The following is a 21965-nucleotide window of genomic DNA, read 5'->3' on the forward strand; positions in this document are numbered from 1 at the left end:
TAAGAATACAGCATCCATGGGACAAGACAACATCCCATGCTGTGGACTACATGAACTACAAAATGAACTGGCACCCCACCTAAGTGGCATGTTTAATCATAGCTTCACCTTTGGCTTCATGCCCAATGAGTGGCACACAGCTACAGTTATCCCACTCCACAAGGGGGAATCCACTTTGGATCCCGGGAACTATAGTCCCATCAGTCTGATGAACCTGATCTGCAAAGCCATGGAATGCATTATTATGGAACTTATAAACAAAGACATTGGTAACCTTCAAACAATGGACACCACCCAGTCTGGCTTCATAAAAGGCCGATCTTGTCTCCTCAACCTGATTGACTTCTTTGAATCAGTCTCCAGAGCTGTGGATGAGGGTAAGGCAGCCCACACAGCCTATCTGGATCTCGCCAAGGCCTTCAACACCATCCCCCCACTCTGGAATTATAGATAAGCTTACTAAGCTGGGCATTAATCCCTACATCACTCTATGGGTTGCCAACTGGCTTACTGACAGAGCCCACACTGTAAAAGTAGCCGACTCAAAATCCAGCTCCAAACAAGTGACAAGCAGAGTACCTCAGGGTTCAGTCCTGGGACCGCTCTTGTTTGGCATCTACTTCTCTGAAGTACAGGCCAGCACTAAGGGACTCTGGCTAATAAAGTTCACAGATGACTGCAAACTGGGAGCCATTATTGAATCCCCAAATGATGTGGCTATTCTACAAAAGGGCCTTACAGAAACAGATGCTTGGTGCCAGAGCCATGAGCTCAAGTTCAGTGCCAAGAAATGTATAATTATTCCTTTTGGGAATAACCAAGTACCCATGAATTGCCACATAAGTGGCAGTACACCAAACACTGAAAGTGTGATAAGGGACTTAGGGACACAGGTGGACAGTGGTCTCACCTTCGATAATCACATAGCCACAACAGTCAGGAAATCCTTCTATGTGGCACACCTCATCACTAAGGGCTTTTCTTCCAGAAAAAAGGAGGTCATTGTCCCACTGCACCTTCATTTGACCCATTATAGAGTACAATCCCCCCTTTGGTATGTACCTCACAAGACACCTGCAACAACTGGAAAGGCCACAGAAATACCTCACTAAAAGAATCACAGGTCTAAAGCAGAGGCCCTATGCTGACCGTCTAAGAAAACTCCATCTATACTCTGTCGCATATCGCCTACTCAGAGGAAATCTCTTCTTAACATACAAGGCCATGTCAAACCCAGTGCTGTTGGACATGCTACACTTAAAAAAATCCCAATCCCTCAGAGCCACATGCTCCAGGGATCTAAACCTGGTCATCACAATGAACAAAACATGCTGGAGTGATAGGTTCCTGACCCGGAGACTCCCCATACTCTGGAATAGACTGCCCATACATATCAAGCTGAGCGCCTCTTTGGCCCTCTTCAAAAGGAACCTTGACGACTGGATGGGAGATAGGAAATTCACCCCGGGGATCAATTCAGTCACCCTGCTAGACAGGGGACCAGGGAAGTAAATATTCTGGGAAGAAATAGCCAGGGAAATGTTATGGCTAGACTTGTATAGACCCTAGGGCCGATAGCCTAGTACCAACCTATGATATGATATGATATGATATGATATGATATGATATGTTGATAAAATCTAATTAAATAGATTCTGACCCTGAGTATATAGCCAGTGTTCCCTTTCAAAAGTATGGTAGCAGATGAGTAAGAGAGGGCAATGGAGCTAGAGAAGCAGAAATGTACATCACTTATAGTAACAGATGTTATCGAAACAACCTTTAATAAAATCAGAATTGCTCAGTCCATGTGACCAAATGATATTTGAGGGATCATTCTATGGAAATGTAAAATAGCATTGCGACACCCCTTACAAACAGGTTGGTAGATTAATTAAAGGTAGATACATACCTGAAATGTAACAGCGAGGAAAGGTAGCTGCTAGTCAAAAATACAAGCTGTATTATCAGCTAGTGATGACCATTTCATCGGGTTGACCATTGGAAAGTAATGGAAAGGGTGACCATGCATCAGGTTCAAAAAGTGTGGGGGACCAACTGCTCCAACAAAAACATCAGTATGAGTACATGGAAGGAAGGCCTTGCTTTCTGAGTGTGGCTGCATTCTTTAAAGAGGCAGCTGTTGGTATAGATGAAGGATGTGACAGATCAAACATCACAGTGACACCTGCCAAAAGCATTTGAACGGATAAGCTGAAAGTGTTAATAGTTTAACTCATAGCTGGACACAAGCTAGTTACTTAATAAAACATGAGTTAGAGTGAAAGAAATACTTTTAGACACTATGTATGTGACAGCTGGAATACCACAGAGCTCAGAGTTGGACCCTTTGCTACTTTGTATCTTCCTTTCAGAGGGAAGTATTGCCAATCACACCTATATGACACAGTATGTGCACAGGTGTAGCACCGAAAGCATTGTTCCCTGCACTTCAGCTTCAACAGTGCTGAAAGACATATTTGATGCTCTGACAAGATTCTCATGTTCAGTGTGAAGAAATATGATATTTTGAGCTTTTGAAGGAATGATGTAAAGTAAGTATGCAAAATCAATGTTCAGATATTGGAAATGGCTTTTCCTCAAACTTATGAACATTCTGTTTCATATGCAAAAAATTGCAATCTGAAGATCATAGACGTTCCCCACTTCTGGACAATAGCATAGCAAGGGCAGGGTGAGAGGGGCAACGTCTAGTTTACTACAGTTTAAAAAGAAGAACTATTTATTTTTTTGTTTGTTTTAAACTAAACAGTGAGTGCTGTAGTGTTCCGGGCAGACAGGTAATAAACTGTAGCAATAGGTTGGGTGGGGGTGGGGGGTGTCATGCATGTGGTCACCTGGGTGATGTACTAGTAAAAGGAACATCTCTTCCCATTTTTTTTTCTTTGATGGAAGAGATGCTGGAGGGGAGATAAATTTACCTGTAGTGAGGTGATCACTTAGAATGTAGCGATCGGCTTATTACACTGAAGTGACTTTTTTTGCTCTTCACTGAGGTGGGTGGGTTGCTGGTTCATAGTACTGACCCAAGTTACGCATCTGCTTGTGGAATAGACTCCCACTGCATATCAAGCAATGTGATACATTATCTTCCTTCAAAGTTGAACTGGATAATTGGATGAGAATTATCAAATTCACCATGGGCTTGACTGACCTGACCCTCTTCATCCTGAAGGTAGATGCTAGCAAGACATAAATGGTTGCAAGGCTCAATAGCCTTGTATTTCCTATAATCCTATGATACTGTGAGCCTATGAAATGTATGTATTTATGTAGTGAGCTAGCAAATTAGCTAGTTAGTTAGCTTTCTTAATAACTGTAGCCCTGCTGAGCAGAGCTAATTTAAACGGGGATATGAAGAGAAAAGCTGCATAAAACGCAGTTTATCTTCCATATAATTAAAACTGGACAAACAATAGTGAGTCTGAAAATATAAACTGCAAGGAAGATTCAAGTGTGATTAAGTCAGCAATGCTACTTAGTTATGAATTTGCACTGAATAACCTTTAATCACAAGTTGAGTTTAATCTGTGACTAGGCTAAACATAAAATTTACTTCTGTACATAGATATAACATTTCAAGTTACATGAGTGCCAGATCCTTATCCCCATGGCAACATTATCCTAATGAGTGCCAGATCCTTATCTCCATGGCAACGTTATCCTAATGAGTATTCAGCAGAGGTTACACAGTTAAAGAAGGAATAATTCAGTATCTCTCTATTGAAATACACTGGCAATAATGACCAATAAGATACATGATAAATATCCTCCTGATTGGTGGACATGACTGCCACCAGGATTCTTTTCCTATAAATATCCTCCTGATTGGTGGACATGACAGCCACCAGGATTCTTTTCCTATAAATATCCTCCTGATTGGTGGACATGACTGCCACCAGGATTATTTTCCAACAGCTACATACCAACACATGACTGAGTGGGTAAACATAACATTTAAGTAGAAACAAGATGAAGGAGAAAGAATATAAGCAAATTATTTAAGTCATAGTATAAAATATTTGAGATGCACACACATGCATGCTTACACACACACACACACACACACACACACACACACACACACACACACACACACTTTGGTGGGGCTGTTTGTTGATAGATGGATGGATTTGCATGTGTGTGTGTGTGTGTGTGTGTGTGTGTGTGTGTGTGTGTGTGTGTGTGTGTGTGTGTGTGTAAATGTTCATGAATGTCTGAATATGTGTGTGTGTGTGTGTGTGTGTGTGTGTGGATTTTAGGAATGACAAAGTACACAAGAATTCTGGGGGTTATTATGTTTAGGTAGTTGTAAAGGTTGATGTCTATTCTTTTTTCCATACATATTTCTACATTTTGTAAAGACAGTGATACAACCATAGAATATGGAAAGAGCCTCACTCCTTGTGTAAATTGCAGGTAGGTCAGTTTATGCAGTGGTGAAACACTGTGCTTCAGACACAGCTATGACCACAGTGGAAAACACATCATTATCATCTCATAAGCAAATCTGTGACTCACCTTGTTTAACACTGGCACTGTCATTCCTGACAGCATAGGTGTTGTACCTGGTGGGCAATGCATCATGTTGGCAAAGGCACACCCCTGTACTTATACACACACACACACACACACACACACACACACACACATGTGCACACACACACACACACACACACACACACACACACACACATATGTGCACACACACACACACACACACACACACACACACACACACACACACACACACACACACACATACACACACACACCTCTAGTCATTCCAAACCCACCCACAGAAACAAACACCTAGCTAGACAGATGATCTTGTTTTCATGTAAAAGATGACAGAATTAATTCATGTATGTGGAATGAAGCTTTGAGTCATGAAATCAAGTTCCCTAATCTTAGAATGTAAGATAGTTCATATATCACATGACCTAAACTCTACATTCTCCATATATTCATTTTCCGTTTTTTTATTTAGATTATTGTTTTCAATTAATTTCAATGGGATGCAGTAATTACATGTTTTGTTTAAGCTGTTTATTGAATCTATTTTATGTGTTTTTGTAAGATATCATGAAAAGGCTATCTTGTGAATAATTTTAAATGTTTTTAAGTATCAGATAAATATTTTGTATATTGCATTGTAGTGATGGTTTTGTTAACATATTATTTTTTAGTTTAGTTATGTTTTTAGGTAGTTTAATCATGTATAGTTTCACTGGGTAGGATCTGGTGTATTTTGCTATTAATGTTCATACCTTTCAACTGTACAGATTTTAGTAGAATGTCCAGATTTTTGCCTCATATTTTTGGCCTATTTTTCATAAAATTCTGTTTTTCTGACAAATTGGTGACAAATCATTAAATATTGAAGTTGGAAAATAATGACAGAGATTTGGGTTTCAGACTTCATACTCTTCAGAAAAATCCATGCTAATGCAAACATGTTATTCCATCAACTTTCTAAGTCTGTAAGAGCAATATTTAAAAATTGTCCCAATTTTTGTGCCTTTGTCCCACTTTTATTTATAGCTTTGTCCAGATTTCTTGTTCTAAGAGGTTTGAGAGATATGGTAATGTTTTCAACTTTTCTGGTTGCAGTTTTATTTTTGTTTGTAATTCAATGTACAAACATTTTCCTCAGTTTGATTACAAGTTAAATTTGTAGGGGTCTGATTTAGATGTTGAGGTCTTGTGCATATTTTTAGTGCATGCATGTGGTTTACAGTAAAGATTCTTTTTAGGTAGAGGTTATAATTAGTAGGAACCAGAACAGAGAGAGAGAGAGAGAGAGAGAGAGAGAGAAAGATCATTCTTTCTAAATGAAGTGCAGTGATGTTCGGTGCTAGTTCTTTGTGTTGCTGTGTCTGTTTGTTTTTATGTATCAGTGTAGTAAATATGTCCTTTACTGGTGAAACAGGAACGATGTGAGGTTTGTTTTGTGATTGGCAAGATGCTTTGAAGAGCATGGTCAGTGCAAAGACTATGCAGCATACAGTCATAGATAGATGGATAGACAGACAGACCGATAGACAGAGATGAACAGGAAAAGAAGGAGAGAGAGAGAGATGGCAACCTGTAGGCCTTGTCTTCCAAGGGCACACAAAGAAAATGTTCTATACTGCACAGTTCTGTCAGCATACCTGTAGCAGAAGGTCTCGAACATAAAATCATAATTTAGTCACTAAGTGCTAAATGATATGGACATTGGCAGATCCATGTCAGATAGCATTTCAGGATGCCTTGTGAATGCCAACCATTATTTTTAATCAAGAGTCGCCTATGTATTATATGTGTTAGAATTAAAAGCCCTGTCATACATAGAATTTCTATTTTGTTCTGTCTGTGATTGTTGCTGCAGAATATTTCAATATTTATATATTTAACTTAAAAATATATGCAAGAGGGCTTTGTTCATATGAACATTTCAACTTAGACAAATGTGAAACTATTTTACCAGCATGCAGTCTGAATGTGAAAACTGTAGTATATCAATCAAAAATTACAAGGTTTGCAGAAAAAAAAATGTTAAATGGATACATTATGGTGGGGAAATTAGCCCATTGCTACAGGGGTAGGATATTTAAAGGAAATGCTGTATGGTACTTAATGAAGTCATGGAATCCCACAGAGAAAGGAACTGTTACCACACAACAGCTCATGGCTGTAAACTTTAATACTGACCTTCTAAAGTTCACATTAGCTTTCATATATGAGCAATGCATCTCCACATGTTTGATCTCACAAGTTATCTCTAAAAGTCTTCTCTTCATCTTCTCTCTACTAAACCCAAAGTCACAAACAAATAATACAACAATTTCCATTCATGTAGAAACACCACCTTAGTCCTATGCCTTCTGTCTCATACCTCTTCTCTGCTCGGCTCTTTCTTTTCATTTCACCTGAATCCCTCCAGACCCGTCTATGTCCTCCTACCTCCAGCATCACCTTCTCACCCTTCCTAAATCTGTCCATCAGAAATATTAATTATCATGTTAGTTCATTTTCTAGCAAGTCAGAGGGTTACTCTCATATCACATGCATACATCTCCTTTACCTTACATTCTTTTTTAAATACTCTAATTTAATACTTTTATGTTAATCTGTGATTGTTTTCTTTTCTCAAATGTTCAATTATATTCAATATTATTGGCAATTTGTACTTCTTTTCATTTCTGGAGCTTTTTTCCCTCTGCCTCTACTGAAACAGGGCTTTATCCATTCAGTATTTCTGCTAAACATAAGGCAAATAAAATAAAATAAAATAAATATCTAGCCCTCCATTATAACCTTATAAAACATTAACTGTTTTTATAGCTGTAATACAGAGATTCTGCTGCTGAATATATGTAATGAGAAATTGTGTAATAAAAGTGAGAGACTTTCACTCCCAAATAATACTTCATGAGAATACCTCCAAATATTACACAGTTTTTTCACGTATTGCAGAAAGCATTCCTTAGTATCTTTGTTTTTGTACCCAGGGAGTGGAGGAATGAAAACCCAGGAAAGTTCTGGAAGTGAGCATCTTCAGATTATTTCAGGTAAGAAATGTCTAAATTGTTTCTTCAATTATATTAAATATATTTGCTAAAAAAGTATCTTCTGCAAATAAACTTATAATTAAAAATGTGAACTGTAAACATATCTCTCAACTTCTTAGCACTATAATCATGGATAAAGCCAAAAGTAATGGTGGGGTGGGGGGGGGGGGGGATGCCAAAATTTAAGAATAGGTCTTACTTAGAAACGTCAAAATAACATATTTATATTAGTATGCTGAAACACAGATGTCTATAATTGTTTAATGACTACAATCCCGAATGATTTACCAGAAAGAAAAAAGGTGTACAAACCAAAAATATGATTCAAAAATCTAAACATTCTGCCAAACACTGCGCATTTGAGAGGTATAGCTATAAATATCACACAAGGGCATTCATAACAATCAAGACATACAGAATTCTTGTATGCAGAGTAATTCCAAATGATTGTTACAGAAGCAATAGTAAGTTTGAAAACATTTTTCAGAAGTAGTTCAGAATATTGCTCTTTCATTGTAAAATTTATAGTTATCTAGTAATATTTTCAAGTAGTATAATTTCAGAAAGTATGATAGATGCAAATAGAGTTATTGAGCAAAATAAATTAGTAATAGTTGCAATAATATATCAAAAAGAGAATATATTGGACCAAGAACATAAAGTACCTCACTTATAAGAGATGTTCTAGAAAAAGTGTTGAGTAAAATTATTATTTTTCTGTGTGACCCACAAAATAGTGCAGGTTTTCTGGCAGTTGGCTTAGAGGATTAGAGGATTATTGAGCTGCTTCTTGTGGTCCACTGGTGTAATGTTTGTTTCTGTCAGCCTACTATGTTTCACTGTGTGACTATAAGCTAGTCGCACTCATGCATCATACACATACATACTTATACAGGGTCTATATTAGAACATCGAAGTTTCAGAACTTCGAATGTTCTAATATCGACCCCTAATAAGCAAAAGCTGAAAATAGCGAAGTTTCAGAAAACTGAATCGTTTCCTAGGGAAAGAATTTGGTTGTTCATTCCTGTCGCTTCGCTTTTTTCAGCACTGTGGTGGAAAGTTACAGGTCTATGTGTATGTGTGTGGATTGCTGTTTGTTTGGTGTGTTTGTGTTGTGTGTATCTGTTTTGGAACAGCAAATTTTTTCCCTAGGAAAAAAATTTGCTGTTCTGAATTTTTGATGTTATCAGTTTTCAGTTACTAGGGGTGGATATTAGAACATTCGAAGTTCTGAAACTTCGATGTTCTAATATAGACCCCTCATACACATAGACACTGCTCCAGGGCTGAGTCTGAAAAAGGTCCATAGAAATCAGTGCTCTACTCCAGAAAACAAATAAAATAAAAATAAAATGTTCTCATGGAAACAAAAAATGAACATTGTCAGGCCTCTTGTAAATGTTTAATATGATTACTGAAAGGAGGGCAGCTGTGGTAACAAGGAATGGAGGATGCCACTCACAAACAGGGACTGTATTAGTCCCAGTAATCATTGTCACGTTCGTTTAAGATGTGCATTGGTTTGAAGTAATTAAAATGGTGACCATAAGTTAGTTAGAAAAAGAAATGGGAGAACTCATTTTCCTAGAAAAGGTCTGTATGAGTCGATGGAGTGAAGGTACATTTTTTCTGAATGTGGTAGCATTCTCTGAACATGCAGCTGTTAGCCTAAGTGAAGGGCTTGACAAGAAAAGGTCAGTAGGAAAAATGTAGTGAAGGTATATTTTTTCTGAATGTGGTGGCATTCTCTGTACATGTAGCTGTTAGCTTAAGTGAAAGACGTGACAGATCATGCAACATATTTGGAACTGTTAAAAGCATTTGATTACTTAAGCAAAGATCAACTAAACTTTTAATTTCTCTACAACTAACAGCATAAAGGCTTGTTGCATAAGAGAGCACAGGAAGTTAGAATTGAGGAAATATTCCCAGACACAGTACATGAAACTCCAATAGTACTACAATCTTTACAACTGGACCATTTACTACACTGTATCTTCCTTTCAGAGAGGAAAGATGTCAATCCCTGTGCATGATGAAGTAAGCAGATGAATGCAGCATGGAAATCATTGTCCTGTTGTCACAGGTGCCATGGTACTTCAGCAGAACCAAGACAATGCCGTTTTGGTGCCCTAACAACATTCTCATATTTGACATAAAGAAATCTTGAATCCTATGCTTTGGAAAGTATAGTGTAAAGTTTGAATATAACATCAATGCACAAGTACTCAGAAAGAATTTCCTCAAGCTATGGAAGATTCTGACTCAAAAGCACAAAATTACAATCAATTCCCATTACACACCAGTCCTTTATGACATAACTATGCATCCAAGGAGAGTGTAGAAAGCAGGGTAGAGCTTTAAAAGAGAACTCCGTTGAAATTGTTGGACTGTACCCCTTGGATAGACTTAGGTTCTACTCTGGCCTTGGTTATCAAAATGGGGGAAATTCCCCTGGTTGACTGATAGACCTCAGGATGGATATGAGGTACTGGAAACATCCACAGATCTGAAGTAGGGGAGAATAGCACCCCCCCCCCAAAAAAAAAAAAAAGAACTGCAATCATAAGACAACATGCTTTGGTCTGAAATGTAATTTTTCAGTTATCTATTTTTTTTTGTTGTTGTTGTTGTTCAGTTTAGCCCTGCCAGAAGAGCTCATTGTGAAGGGGGGGGGACTAAGGGGAAAAGCATGCAAATAAAATTGCACAGACACAGAAGGGAAAGGAAATGTCAACTGCAAGGAAGACTAATCAGGTGGTTAAGTTAGCAAAGTAGTTAGTTATGCATTTTGCATTCCACATCTTATTGTGCTGAACTGAGTTTTGTCTATAAATAAGTTAACTAGCCTTGCTCAAAATCCTATATCCAAAATTTCAGGTTCTTTGAATGACAATTCATAATACAGTGGCTTTATTAATAATTTATTAACAATTTAACAGGATGGTGCAGTGGTAGAGTTGTTGCCTCACAGCAAGAGGTTCTCCAGTTCAATTCTCAGCTGGGGTGCCTTCTGTGTGAAGTCTGCATGGTCTCCCTGCATTTGTGTGGGTTTCCTCCCATGTTACAAAGACATGCATTTGGAGCATTTCTCCCAGGGCCTTTGCTGAAAATTGGCTTCATTCCAAGTCGGACTTTCCCGGTTAAGAAAAATAAATTATCATTAAGCAGGAGAGATGGAGTAATCTCTTCACTTAGATACACTGCTGAAAATCAAAGATAGGGAATATGGTAAACGTACCCATGATTAGTAGAGCTAAGTACCTCTGACTTTTTTTCTTGCAACTGAGCTGTATAGCAGCTCAAATCTGTGGACAATTCCTCAGTTTTGCCATAATTGTTCTCCTTTTGTTGTATATCCTGTTTAATTTGGGATGCCATGAGGACAGTTTGTTTCTGGGGCTAGTTCTGGGCTTAATTCTCATAGGTACAGCAACCCTATGCAGCCTTTAATTTAGTTGTACAAATTTTCGGAGAGTAATTTGGTGTAGGATGCTGTATGCTCACAGTTTGGACAGGCATTGAATTTTGACAAACCATTACTTAATAAAATGTAGTTTGCCTTGAAAAACTTCCTGTCACTGTTTTTACTGTGGTTATGGAGTTAATTTTGATTTTGAAGGCAGCATCTTTGTGGTTAGACCTTACCAGGTAGGAAGAGGTATTGGGGGTGAGGTGCAGCTTTCTCCCATATTTGTGAGTATGAGATCCAGTATGTTGGAGCCTCTATTGGATATATTCGGTATTTGTTAAAGTGTGTATATATTTGTGAAGTCCATGAATCTGTTTGCCAGTAGATTTGAGGCCATGCAGGATTCACAGTCTATAGAGCAAAGTCCAGGAATCTCTTTTCCTAAAAGATTTGAGTCCATGCAGGATTCCTAAAGGGGTAATTAAAGTAGGACGGTAGGTTGGATAGAAAGTGTTTCCAGTAGATCCAAGTAAGCAATGTGAGCTTCGTGGGACATGGAGGGTGACCTATAGCTGGCTAGGAGGATATGGTACAGGATTTTGTCTATGGTGTTCTGCATGTGGGGGATCTTCAGGGCATCATCCTGTTCAATTACATTCAGTATTATTAATAGTTTGTACCTGAATTCACCTCTTGGAGCTTTTCTCCCTGCCTACCCAAAGAAAAGAGGCTTTGCCAGTCAGCTTTTGTGTGAAACAAAAATCAAATCAAATAAAATAAAAAAAATGACCTAAAACCTCCATTATGTGAGAAGTTGGCGTAATGGTTAAGGTGTTTACCTTACAGACACAAGGTGCAGGGTTTGATTCTCACATGGGGTAATTGGCTAGGCTTAAAATGGCCCACAAGGGCATTTAGCCTAGTATTAATTTATGAACCTATTATAATCTTCTAAAACAATAACTGTTTTTATATGTAACACAGAAATTCTATTGCTGAATATATGTAATAACAAAATTTGCAGTAAGATGACAAACTTTACCTCCCAAATAAATACTTCATGAGAACAACTTCAAATATTATACAAGTTTTCATAATTTTCAGATAGCATTTCTTAGTATCTTTGTGTTTGTACACAGGGAATGGAGGAATGAAAACCCAGGAAAGTTCTGGAAGTGAGCATCTTCAGATTATTTCAGGTAAGAAATGTCTAAATTGTTTCTTCTGTTATATACAATCTGTCTGCTGAAAACTAACTTCTGCAAATAAAATGATAACGAAAAATGTGGACTTTAAACATACCTCTCAACTTCTTACACTATAATCATGGAAAAAGCTGAAAATAATGGTGGTGGTAATAGACCAAGGGCAAAAATTCAGGACAGATCTTAAATATTGTTTTTATCCACTTAGAAAGTTGTCAGAATAACAGATTCTATATTAATATGCAGAAACACAAATATCAATCATTGTTTTATAAGTACATTATTTATTTATTTTTATTTATTTTACATTTGTTGACCGTGAGAGTCCAACTGGATTACAAGTTCATTTTCAGTGCAGGCCCGGGGAGAAAAGCTCCAAGAGAACAATTTTTTACAAAACATAGTTTTAATGACATTCTTTTGACATACAATTTCCATAGAAGAGACTTTGACATACATATTAACTAACAGATGGGATACATTTGTTCTCTACAATATAATATTAAATTTTAAAAGATATTCCTAAGTTTGGGATTCCTGTGATAGATTTACTATCAGAGTAAAAGCAGAGAGATGTAGAATAAGGCTTTGAGAGAGCAGATGATGCTCGCTATAGTTGAGAAGGATAACTAATTGATTTACAGTATGTCTTCTCCTGGTTTTAGTTGCTTATGGAAAGCACAACATTGCTGGGGTAGTTTTTCCTAACTCCTGGAGAGATGGGATGAGCAGTAGATTAACAGTCCTAAGTGGGTACAGTACTATGATTGGTTGGCTTAGCAGAGTTACTTAAGTTAGTTGAAGTGTTAAGTTAGGTGAAGTCCTTTCAGAAAAAAAGTGTGCGAACCAAAACTATGAGTCAAAAATGTAATCATTCTGCAAAACAGTACAGAGTTTAGAGGTATAACTGTAAATATCACACAAGGACAGTTATAACAGTCAAGACTAGTGGAACTCTTGTATGCAGAGTAATCCCAATTGATTGTTAAAGAAGTAATAGCAATTTTAAAAACATTTTTTTCATAAATGGTTTAGAATATTGCTCTTTCATTATAAAATTTATAGATATCTATTAAAGTTTTCAAGTGGCATAATTTCAAAAAGTATGAGAGATACAAATTGAGTTACACAAGAAAGTACATTAGTAATAATTACAATAATATATAAAAAATGGAGGATATTGGACCAAGAACATAGGGGAAAGTTAACCACTTATAAAAGATGTTGTAGAAAAGGTGTTGAGTAAATCAAGATTGATTTTTCTGTGCGACACATTAAAATATAACAGGTTTTATGGCACTTGTCTAAGAGGATTAAGGACCTGTTAATGAGCTGTCTCCTGTAGTCCAGTGGGGCAAGTTTGTTTCTCTCAGCTTTCTTTGCCTAACTGTGTGACTATGAGACAGTCAATTACCCAGACACTGTTTGGAATCTGAGTCTGAAAAAGGTCCATAGAGATCAGTGCTCTACCACGGAAAACAAAATAAAAAATAAATTTTCTCATATAAATAAAAATGAACATTGTTTGGCATCTTGGAAAGGTTTAAAATTATTACTGAAAGGAGGGCAGATGTGGTAACAAAGAATGGAGGATCCCACTCACAAACGGGTGCTGTATTAGAGCCAGTAATCATTGTCCCTGCTGTTTAAAATGTGGATTGGTTTAAAGTAATTAAAACGGTGAACATAAGTTAGTTACAAAAAGAAATGGGAGAACTCATGCTCCTAAAAAGATCAGTAGGAGAAAATGTAGTGAAGGCATATTTTTTTCTGAATGTGGTGGTCTTGACTGAACATGCAGCTGTGAAGGACTACCCAGATCACACAACATATTTGGAACTGTTAAAAACTTTTGATTTCTTAAGCAAAGATCAACTAAAATATTCATTTATCTACAACTAACAGCATAAAGGCTTGTAACATAAGAGAGCACAGGAAGTTAGAATTGAGGAAATATTCCCAGACACAGTACATGAAACTCCAAGAGTACCACAGTCTTTAGAATTGGACCATTTACCACACTGTATCTTCCTTTCAGAGAGGAAAGCTGTCAATCCCTGTGTGTGATAAAGTAAGCAGATACATGCAGCATGGAAATCATTGTCCTGTTGTCACTGCAGCAGAACCAAGATGATGCAGTTTTGTTCCCCCTGACAAAATTCTCGTTTTCGTCATAAAGAAATGTTGAATCCTATGCTTTGGAAAGCATAGTGTAAAGTTTGAATACGACATAAATGCACAATTACTCAGAAAGAATTCCCTCATGCTATGGAAGATTCCAGCTGAAAAGCACAACATTGCAATCAGTTCCAATTGCATACTTGGACTTCATGACATGACCGTGAATCCAAGGAGAGTGTGGAAACAAAAGTAGGGCTTTGAAAGAGAACTCCTTGGAAGTTGTTGGACTGCACCCTCCTGGATGCACTTTCTACATTCACCTTGGTTGTCAAAATGGGTTAAATTCCAGTGGTAGACCTGTAGACCTGGAAATGGACACTAGGCACTGTAAACATCTGCGGGTGTGAAGCAGGAGAGAAAAGCATCCCTCCAAATAAAGGAAAATAAAAAGCTGCAATCAGAAGATAACAGGCATTGGTCTGAAATGTAATTTTTCAGTTAGCTACTTTTTTTGTTGCCCTGTCAGAAGATCTCACTGTGCGAGGGGAATTAATGGAAAAAGAAAATAGCTGCAAAAAATGATTAATCAGGTGGTTAAGCAGCCAAAGTACTGAGTCTTGCATTTTGTATTCCATATCTCATTGTCCTGCGCTGAGTTTTGTCTATAAATAGGTTATTAACAAGCTTTACTCAAAATGCTATATGTAAATTTCAAGTTCATTAAGTAACAACTTCATAGCACAATGGCTTTATTTACAATTCATCATTTAGCAGGAGAGATGGAGTATCTATTCACTTAGATAAACTGCTGAAAATCGTAGATAAAGGATATGGTAAATGTACTCATGATCACTCGAGGTAAGTACCTCTGGCTTTGTTTTCTTGCAGCTGAGCTATATACCAGTACAAATCTATGTATGATTCCAGAGTTTTGCCATAATTGTTCTCCTTTTCTTGTATAACCTGTTTAATTTGTGGTGTCATGAGTGCAGTTTGTTTCTGGGGCGAGTTCTGGGCTTACTTCTAGTAGGTACAGCAGCCTCTATGTGGCCTTTAACATGGTTGTATAGAGTTTCTGAGTGTAATTTAAGGGAGGATGCTGTGTTCTTGCAGTTTGGACGGCATTGAATTTTGACAAAACACTATTTAATCAAAGGTCCTTTACCTTGGAATACTTCCTTACTGCCACTGGTTTTACTGGGGTTATGCAGCTGATTCTGATTTTGAAGGCAGTATCTTTGTTGTCACACCTTACCAGGGAGGGTGATAAATTGGAAGTGCAGTGCAGTTTTCTCCCATATTTGTCAGTATGAGGTCCATATGTTGGAGCCTCTAGTGGATACATTCATTGTATTTGGTCAAGGGTGTTCGCATCTACAATGTCCAGGAATCTGTTTGCCAATAGATTTGAGGCCATGCAGGATTCACAGACTATAGAGCAAAGTCCAGGAATCTCTTTTCCTAAAAGATCTGAGACCATGCAGGATTCCTAGAGGGGTAATTAAAGTAGGATGGTAGGTTGGATAGAAAGTGTTTCCAGTAGGTCCAAGTAAGCAATGTGAGCTTCGTGGGACATGGAGGGTGACCTGTAGCTGGCTAGGAAGATATGGTACAGGATTTTGTCTACGGTGTTCTTCATGTGGGGTACTGCAGAGCTTCATCATGCTCGGTTATATTCAATCTCATTAATGATTGTACCTGTATTCACATCTGGAGGTTTTCTCATTTGCCTTTTAAAGAAATGGGGGCTTTGCCCAGTCAGCTTTTCTGTGAAACAAAAGTCAAACAAAATAAAATAAAAAATATCTAGACCTGCATTATAACCTTCTAGAGCATTAACTGTATTTATAGCTGTAACACAGAAATCTGAAGGTGAATTTATATAATGAGAAATTGTGTCCTAAAATTACAAACTTGCATGACTAATTAAATACTTCACGAGAACAGCTCCAAATACTATACAATTTCTCACTTTTTGCACTAAGCTTTCCTTAGTATCTTTGTTTTTGTACACAGGGAGCGGAGGAATTAAAACCATGGAAAGCTCCGGAAGTCAGAGTGCGCAGATGATTTCAGATAAAAAATGTCTGAATTGTTTCTTCAGTTATATAAATTTATCTGCTGAAATGCATTTTTTGCAAATAAACTGATAATGAAGAATCTGGACTATAAACATACCTCTCAACTTTTTAGCACTATTATCACGTACAAAGCGAAAAATAATGGTTGTGGGGAGGGGGGCAAAGACCAACATTTAGGAATAGGTCTTACATATTACTTTTATCAACTTTCAAAGTTGTTAGAATATCAGATTTTACATTAGTATGCTTAAACGCAAAAATCTGTCATTATTTAATATCCATAATCCTGAATGATCTTTCAGTAAAAAAGTGTACAAACCAAAACTACGAATCAAAATTCTAATCATTCTGCCAAACACTGCACAGTTGAGAGGTATGACTGTAAATATCACAGAAGGACATTTATAAGCGTCAAAGCAAGCAGAACTCTTGCATGCAGAGTAATCCCAATTGATTGTTAAAGAAGTAATAGTAAGTTTGAAAATATTTTTAAGAAATGGTTCAGAATATTGCATTTCCATTGTAAAATTAATACATATCTACTAATATTTTCAAGTGGTATAATTTTAAACAGTATGATAGATGCAAATTGAGTTGTCCAGGAAAATAAATTAGTAACAGGTACAATCATATATCATAAAGAGGGAATATCTGACCGATAACATAGAGAAAGTACACCACTTATAAAAGATGTTGTAGGAAAAAGTGTTGAGTAACTCAAGACTGATATTTCTGTGTGACCCAATTAAATAGATTAGGTTTTCTGGCAATAGGCTGAGAGGATTAACCACCTGTTAATGAGCTGTGTCCCGTGATCCAGTGGTGTAAGTTTTTTTTTCTCTCAGCCTTCTTTGCCTCACTGTGTGACTATGAGCCAGTCACTTAGCCAGATACTTCTCTGGATCTGAGTCTGAAAAAGGTCCCTAGAGATCAGTGCTCTACCTTGGAAAACAAATAAAATAAAAATAACATTTTCTTGTGGAAATAAAAATGAGCATGGTCAGGCCTCTTGTAAATGTTTAATATGATTACTGAAAGGAGGCCAGATGTGGTAACAAGGATTGGAGGATGCTGCTCACAAACAGGGACTGTATTAGTCCCAGTAATAATTGTCACGTCCGTTTATGATGCACATTGATTTGAAGTAATTAAAATTGTAACAATAAGTTAGTTAGAAAAAGAAATGGGAGAACTCATTTTCCTAGAAAAGGTCTGTATGAGTCGATGGAGTGAAGGTACATTTTTTCTGAAGGTGGTAGCATTCTCTGAACATGCAGCTGTTAGCCTAAGTGAAGGGCTTGACATATCACACAGGATATTTAGAACTGTTAAAAGCATTTGATTGCTTAAGGGAAAAATCAACTAAAATGTTAATTTCACTACAACTAACAACATAAAGGCTTGTTGCATAAGTGAGCTCAGGAAGTGAGAATTGAGGAAATATTCCCAGACACAGTACATGAGACTCCAGGAGTAGCACTGTGTTTGGAATTGGAGCATTTACTACACTGTGTCTTCCTTTCAGAGAGGAAAGCTGTCAATCCCTGGTATGATAAAGTATGCAGATGAATGCAGCGTGGAAAACATTGTCCTATTATCACAGGTGCTACTGTACTGCAGCAGAACCAGACATTGCAGTTTTGGTGCCCTGACAACATTTTCATATTCGATTTAAAGAAATGTTGAATCATATGCTTTGGAAAGCATAGTGTGAAGTTAAAATATGACATCAATGCACAAGTACGCAGAAAGAATTCCCTCAACCTATCGAAGATTCTGACTCAAAAGCACATAATTGCAATCAGTTCCCATTAATTATATATGCCCTTCATGACATGATCATGCATCCAAGGAGAGTGTGGAAAGGAGGGTAGGGCGTTAAAAGAGAACTCCCAGAAAGTTGTTTGACTGCACCACCCAGAGGTACATAGGTTCTACATTGGCCCTTTTGGTGAAAATGGGTTAACTTCCAGTGATAGACAGACAGACCTAAATATGAACATGAGGCAGTGGAACCATCGGCTGGTCTGAAGCAGAGGAGAATAGCGTCCCCTTCCAAAAAAAACTGCAATCAAAAGACAGCATGCATTAGTCTGAAATGTAATATTTCAGGTAACTTTTTTGTTGTCCAGTTTAGCCCTGTCAGAAGACCTCACTGTGAAGAGGGTAACTAAGGGAAAAAGCTCCTCAGTATGTAAATAAAACTGCACAAAGAAAGGAAAGGAAATATCAACTGCCAGGGCAATTAATCAGGTGGTTAATAGGCAAAGTAGTCAGTCATGCATTTTGCATTCCACATTTTAGTGTTCTGAGCTGAGTTTCATCTATATTCATGTTATTAACAAGCTTTACTCAAATTGAAATATCTAAAATGTCATGTTCTTTGTGTGACAAATTCATAACACAATGGCTTTATTAAAAATTCATCATTAAGCAGAAGAGACTGAGTATCTCTTCACTTAGATACATGACTGAAAATCGCAGATAAGGGATATAGTAAACGTACTCATGATCAGTCGAGGTAAGTACCTCTGGCTTTGTTTTCTTGCAGCTGAGCTATATACCAGTACAAATCTGTGGATGATTCCTGAGTTTTGCCATAATTGTTCTTCTTTTCTTGTATATCCTGTTTAATTTGGGGTGCCATGAGTGCAGTTTGTTTCTGGGTGGAGTTCTGGGCTTACTTCTACAAGGTCCAGCAGGCTCTATGCAGCCTTTAACATGGTTGTACAGAGTTTCTGAGTGTAATTTAGTGGAGGATGCTGTGTTCCAATAGTTTGGACAGGCATTGAATTTTGACAAACCACTATTTAATCAAAGGTCCTTTACCTTGGAATGCTTCCTTACTGCCACTGGTTTTACTGGGGTTATGTAGCTGATTTTGATTTTGAAGGAAGTATCTTTGTTGTCAGGCCTTACCAGAGAGAATGAGAAATTGGAAGTGCAGTGCAGTTTTCTCCCATATTTGTTAGTATGAGGTCCATATGTTGGAGCCTCTAGTGGATATATTCACTCTATTGGTCAAGTGTGTTCGTATCTACAAAGTCCAGGAATCTGTTTGTCAATAGATTTGATGCCATGCAGGATTCACAGTCTATAGAGCAAAGTCCTGGAATCTCTTTGCCAATAGATTTGAGTCCATGCAGGATTCCTAGAGGGGTAATTAAAGTAGGGTGTTAGGCTGGATAGTAAGTGTTTCCAGTAGGTCCAAGTAAGCAATGTGAGCTTCATGGGACATGGAGGGTGACCTATAGCTGGCTAGGAGAATATGGTACAGGATTTTGTCTATGGTGTTCTGCATGTGGGGTACTCCACAGCTTCATCATGCAAAAAAAGAAAAAAAGCAAAAAAAAATAACAATTGTTTCCCATCTTTCCTGACCTAGAGTAGTCCAAATACAGGCGTTGCTGTATTCTGGACTTTTGGAAAGTTCCTGTGTTGCCCATTTCCTTTCTTGGATAAAGGGAGGCTTCTTTGTTCACCAGTGGCAGTGGGGAGCTTAGAGCAGCATATCAATCCCTGGAGGAGTGTTCCCAGCACATGAATCTGATAGTCTATTGGTCGTTTTGGACCAATTTCTAGCTCTTTCAAGTCCCCCTGTATAAAACCCACTTTGGCACAGTTTTTGCGCTTGTTACCACTCAGCCAAGCTCCTTGTTGTCCTGCAGAGTGGTGCTAGCAGCAGAGAGGCTAAAAGAGCGACTGCTAACCTGATAAAAGTGTTTTTTTTTCCTGCTACTACCTTGGCGACTGTCCGATCTAGCTAAACTGCAAGTATTTCTGCTTCTTGAACTGTTTTAAACTGTTTAAAGTTGTTTTTGCACCTGCACTTTTAAAGTTTGTCCTGTTTGTTGCATTTACCTGTTGAGGCTACACACTTAAGTGCGCTAACCTGTGTTACATATTTATTGCATTTTCCTACTGTTTGTTGCAAAAAAGAAAAAAACAAAAAAATTATCCTTGTTTCCCGTCTTTCCTGACCTAGAGTAGTCCAAATACAGGCTTTGCTGTATTCTGGACTTTTGGAAAGTTCCTGTGTTGCCCATTTCCTTTCTTGGATAAAGGGAGGCTTCTTTGTTCATTAGTGGCAGTGGGGAGCTTAGTGCAGCCTATCTATCCCTGGAGGAGTGTTCCCAGCACAAGAATCTGGTAGTCTATTGGCCGTTTTGGGCCAATTTCTAGCTCTTTCAAGTCCCCCTGTATAAAACCCGTTTTGGCACGGCTTTGCGCATAGCGCAGCATTGGGCAGCTCCGCTTAATTGGGTTTAAACCAATCTCGGCTCCACAAAGTCTGCTCTTCACTTTTTCCCTTAGAACTGATCTAGTTCTCATAATAAACACCCTATTCCTACTCTAAAGCCTGGCACTTGCTCACTAAAGCAATTATATGTCAGCACTAAAAAATTTAAAGCACTACACCCTCACAAACTCCCCTTGAGTACCTTGCTCCCCATTGGCCCTTTTTTCAATTATAAAGGAATTCCCAATGCTATTCTAGCATGTCCAAAGGTCAGTTGTCAATCTCCTCTCCGGTCCAGCTGGTGAATCTGGGAATCTTGAGGCAATGTTACAACTGCCTCATGCACACAGACAACCCTCTCCTCCTCCCAACAAATTCCAACATATGTGAGAGATGCAACCATATAGCCAAATTGGAGGCTAAGCTCTCTCAACTCAGTACTGGCGTAACCAGTCAGGAGGAAAAGGAAACCACACTCACTACAATTCCAGTCTCACATAGACCTACCACGACAGCAAACCAAACACATAAACACACAAAAACATACTCAGAGGCTATAAATAAAAATCTGCCTAAGCAGCAGAGACCTCCAAAGCAGACATCCAAGCAACCGCTACCCCAAAACAAAACACGTGCAACACATAGCTCACAAAGCCAGTGTGCGGAACAGTCACAGCCCTTAAGGCTAAACAACACACCTGATACACTTGTAATAGGTGACTCTATCATCAGGCACACTGACGTCCCGCTCACCAGGCTGAACAAGGAGAAGGTCACGGTGAGCTGCCTGTCGGGTGCTAGGATCCACTACATAACACAAGCACTCAGGTCACTCCAAGGCAAGTACAAATATGACTCAGTCATTGTCCATGCTGGTGTGAATGACCTGAGACATACCTCCCAGGACTACATGAAAAGAGACATAGAGGAGCTCTCTGAGCATGTAGCCCAGGCCGGTATGACCCTGAACTTGAGTAGCATCTTACCCTCACCAAGAATGATGCCACAATATGAAGACAAGATGATCAATTTCAACAATTGGCTTAAGTATTGGTGTCATTCAAAGGGGATCCAATGCCTGTCAGCCTGAGATGACATGCTCGACAAGCCACGATGCTTCGCTAGGGACGGCTTGCACCTGTCACCCCGGGGCTTTTGGATATTGGCAAAGGCTCTTGCCACCCCCATAGTGCCTTTTTTAGGCAAGGCTCAAAAGACAAACCCACCTCCATAGGTATCACAAGGGATAAGAAATTAAGAGTAATGCTACTCAACGCCAGAAGTTTAAACCTCAAGATGCACGCACTCAAAACTCTCCTTAACATG

At 38.2% G+C, this 21965-nt stretch overlaps 1 protein-coding gene across 39 annotated transcripts in view; it reads left to right on the forward strand.

Annotated features, from left to right (window-relative positions):
- LOC122791684 (mucin-2-like) overlaps positions 1-21965 on the forward strand; it is a 732148-nt gene that overhangs the window by 30101 nt on the left and 680082 nt on the right. For all 39 annotated transcript variants that reach the window (XM_044059549.1, XM_044059571.1, XM_044059534.1 and 36 more), the window contains 2 exons: positions 7518-7577; positions 12132-12191. In XM_044059549.1, coding sequence (XP_043915484.1) covers positions 7518-7577; positions 12132-12191 — 120 coding nt within the window. The remainder of the gene's footprint in view (positions 1-7517; positions 7578-12131; positions 12192-21965) is intronic.

This window comes from Protopterus annectens, chromosome 17.part0 (genome assembly GCF_019279795.1).
Source record: "Protopterus annectens isolate FY-2018-M chromosome 17.part0, PAN1.0, whole genome shotgun sequence".
NCBI classification, from domain to species: domain Eukaryota; kingdom Metazoa; phylum Chordata; order Ceratodontiformes; family Protopteridae; genus Protopterus; species Protopterus annectens.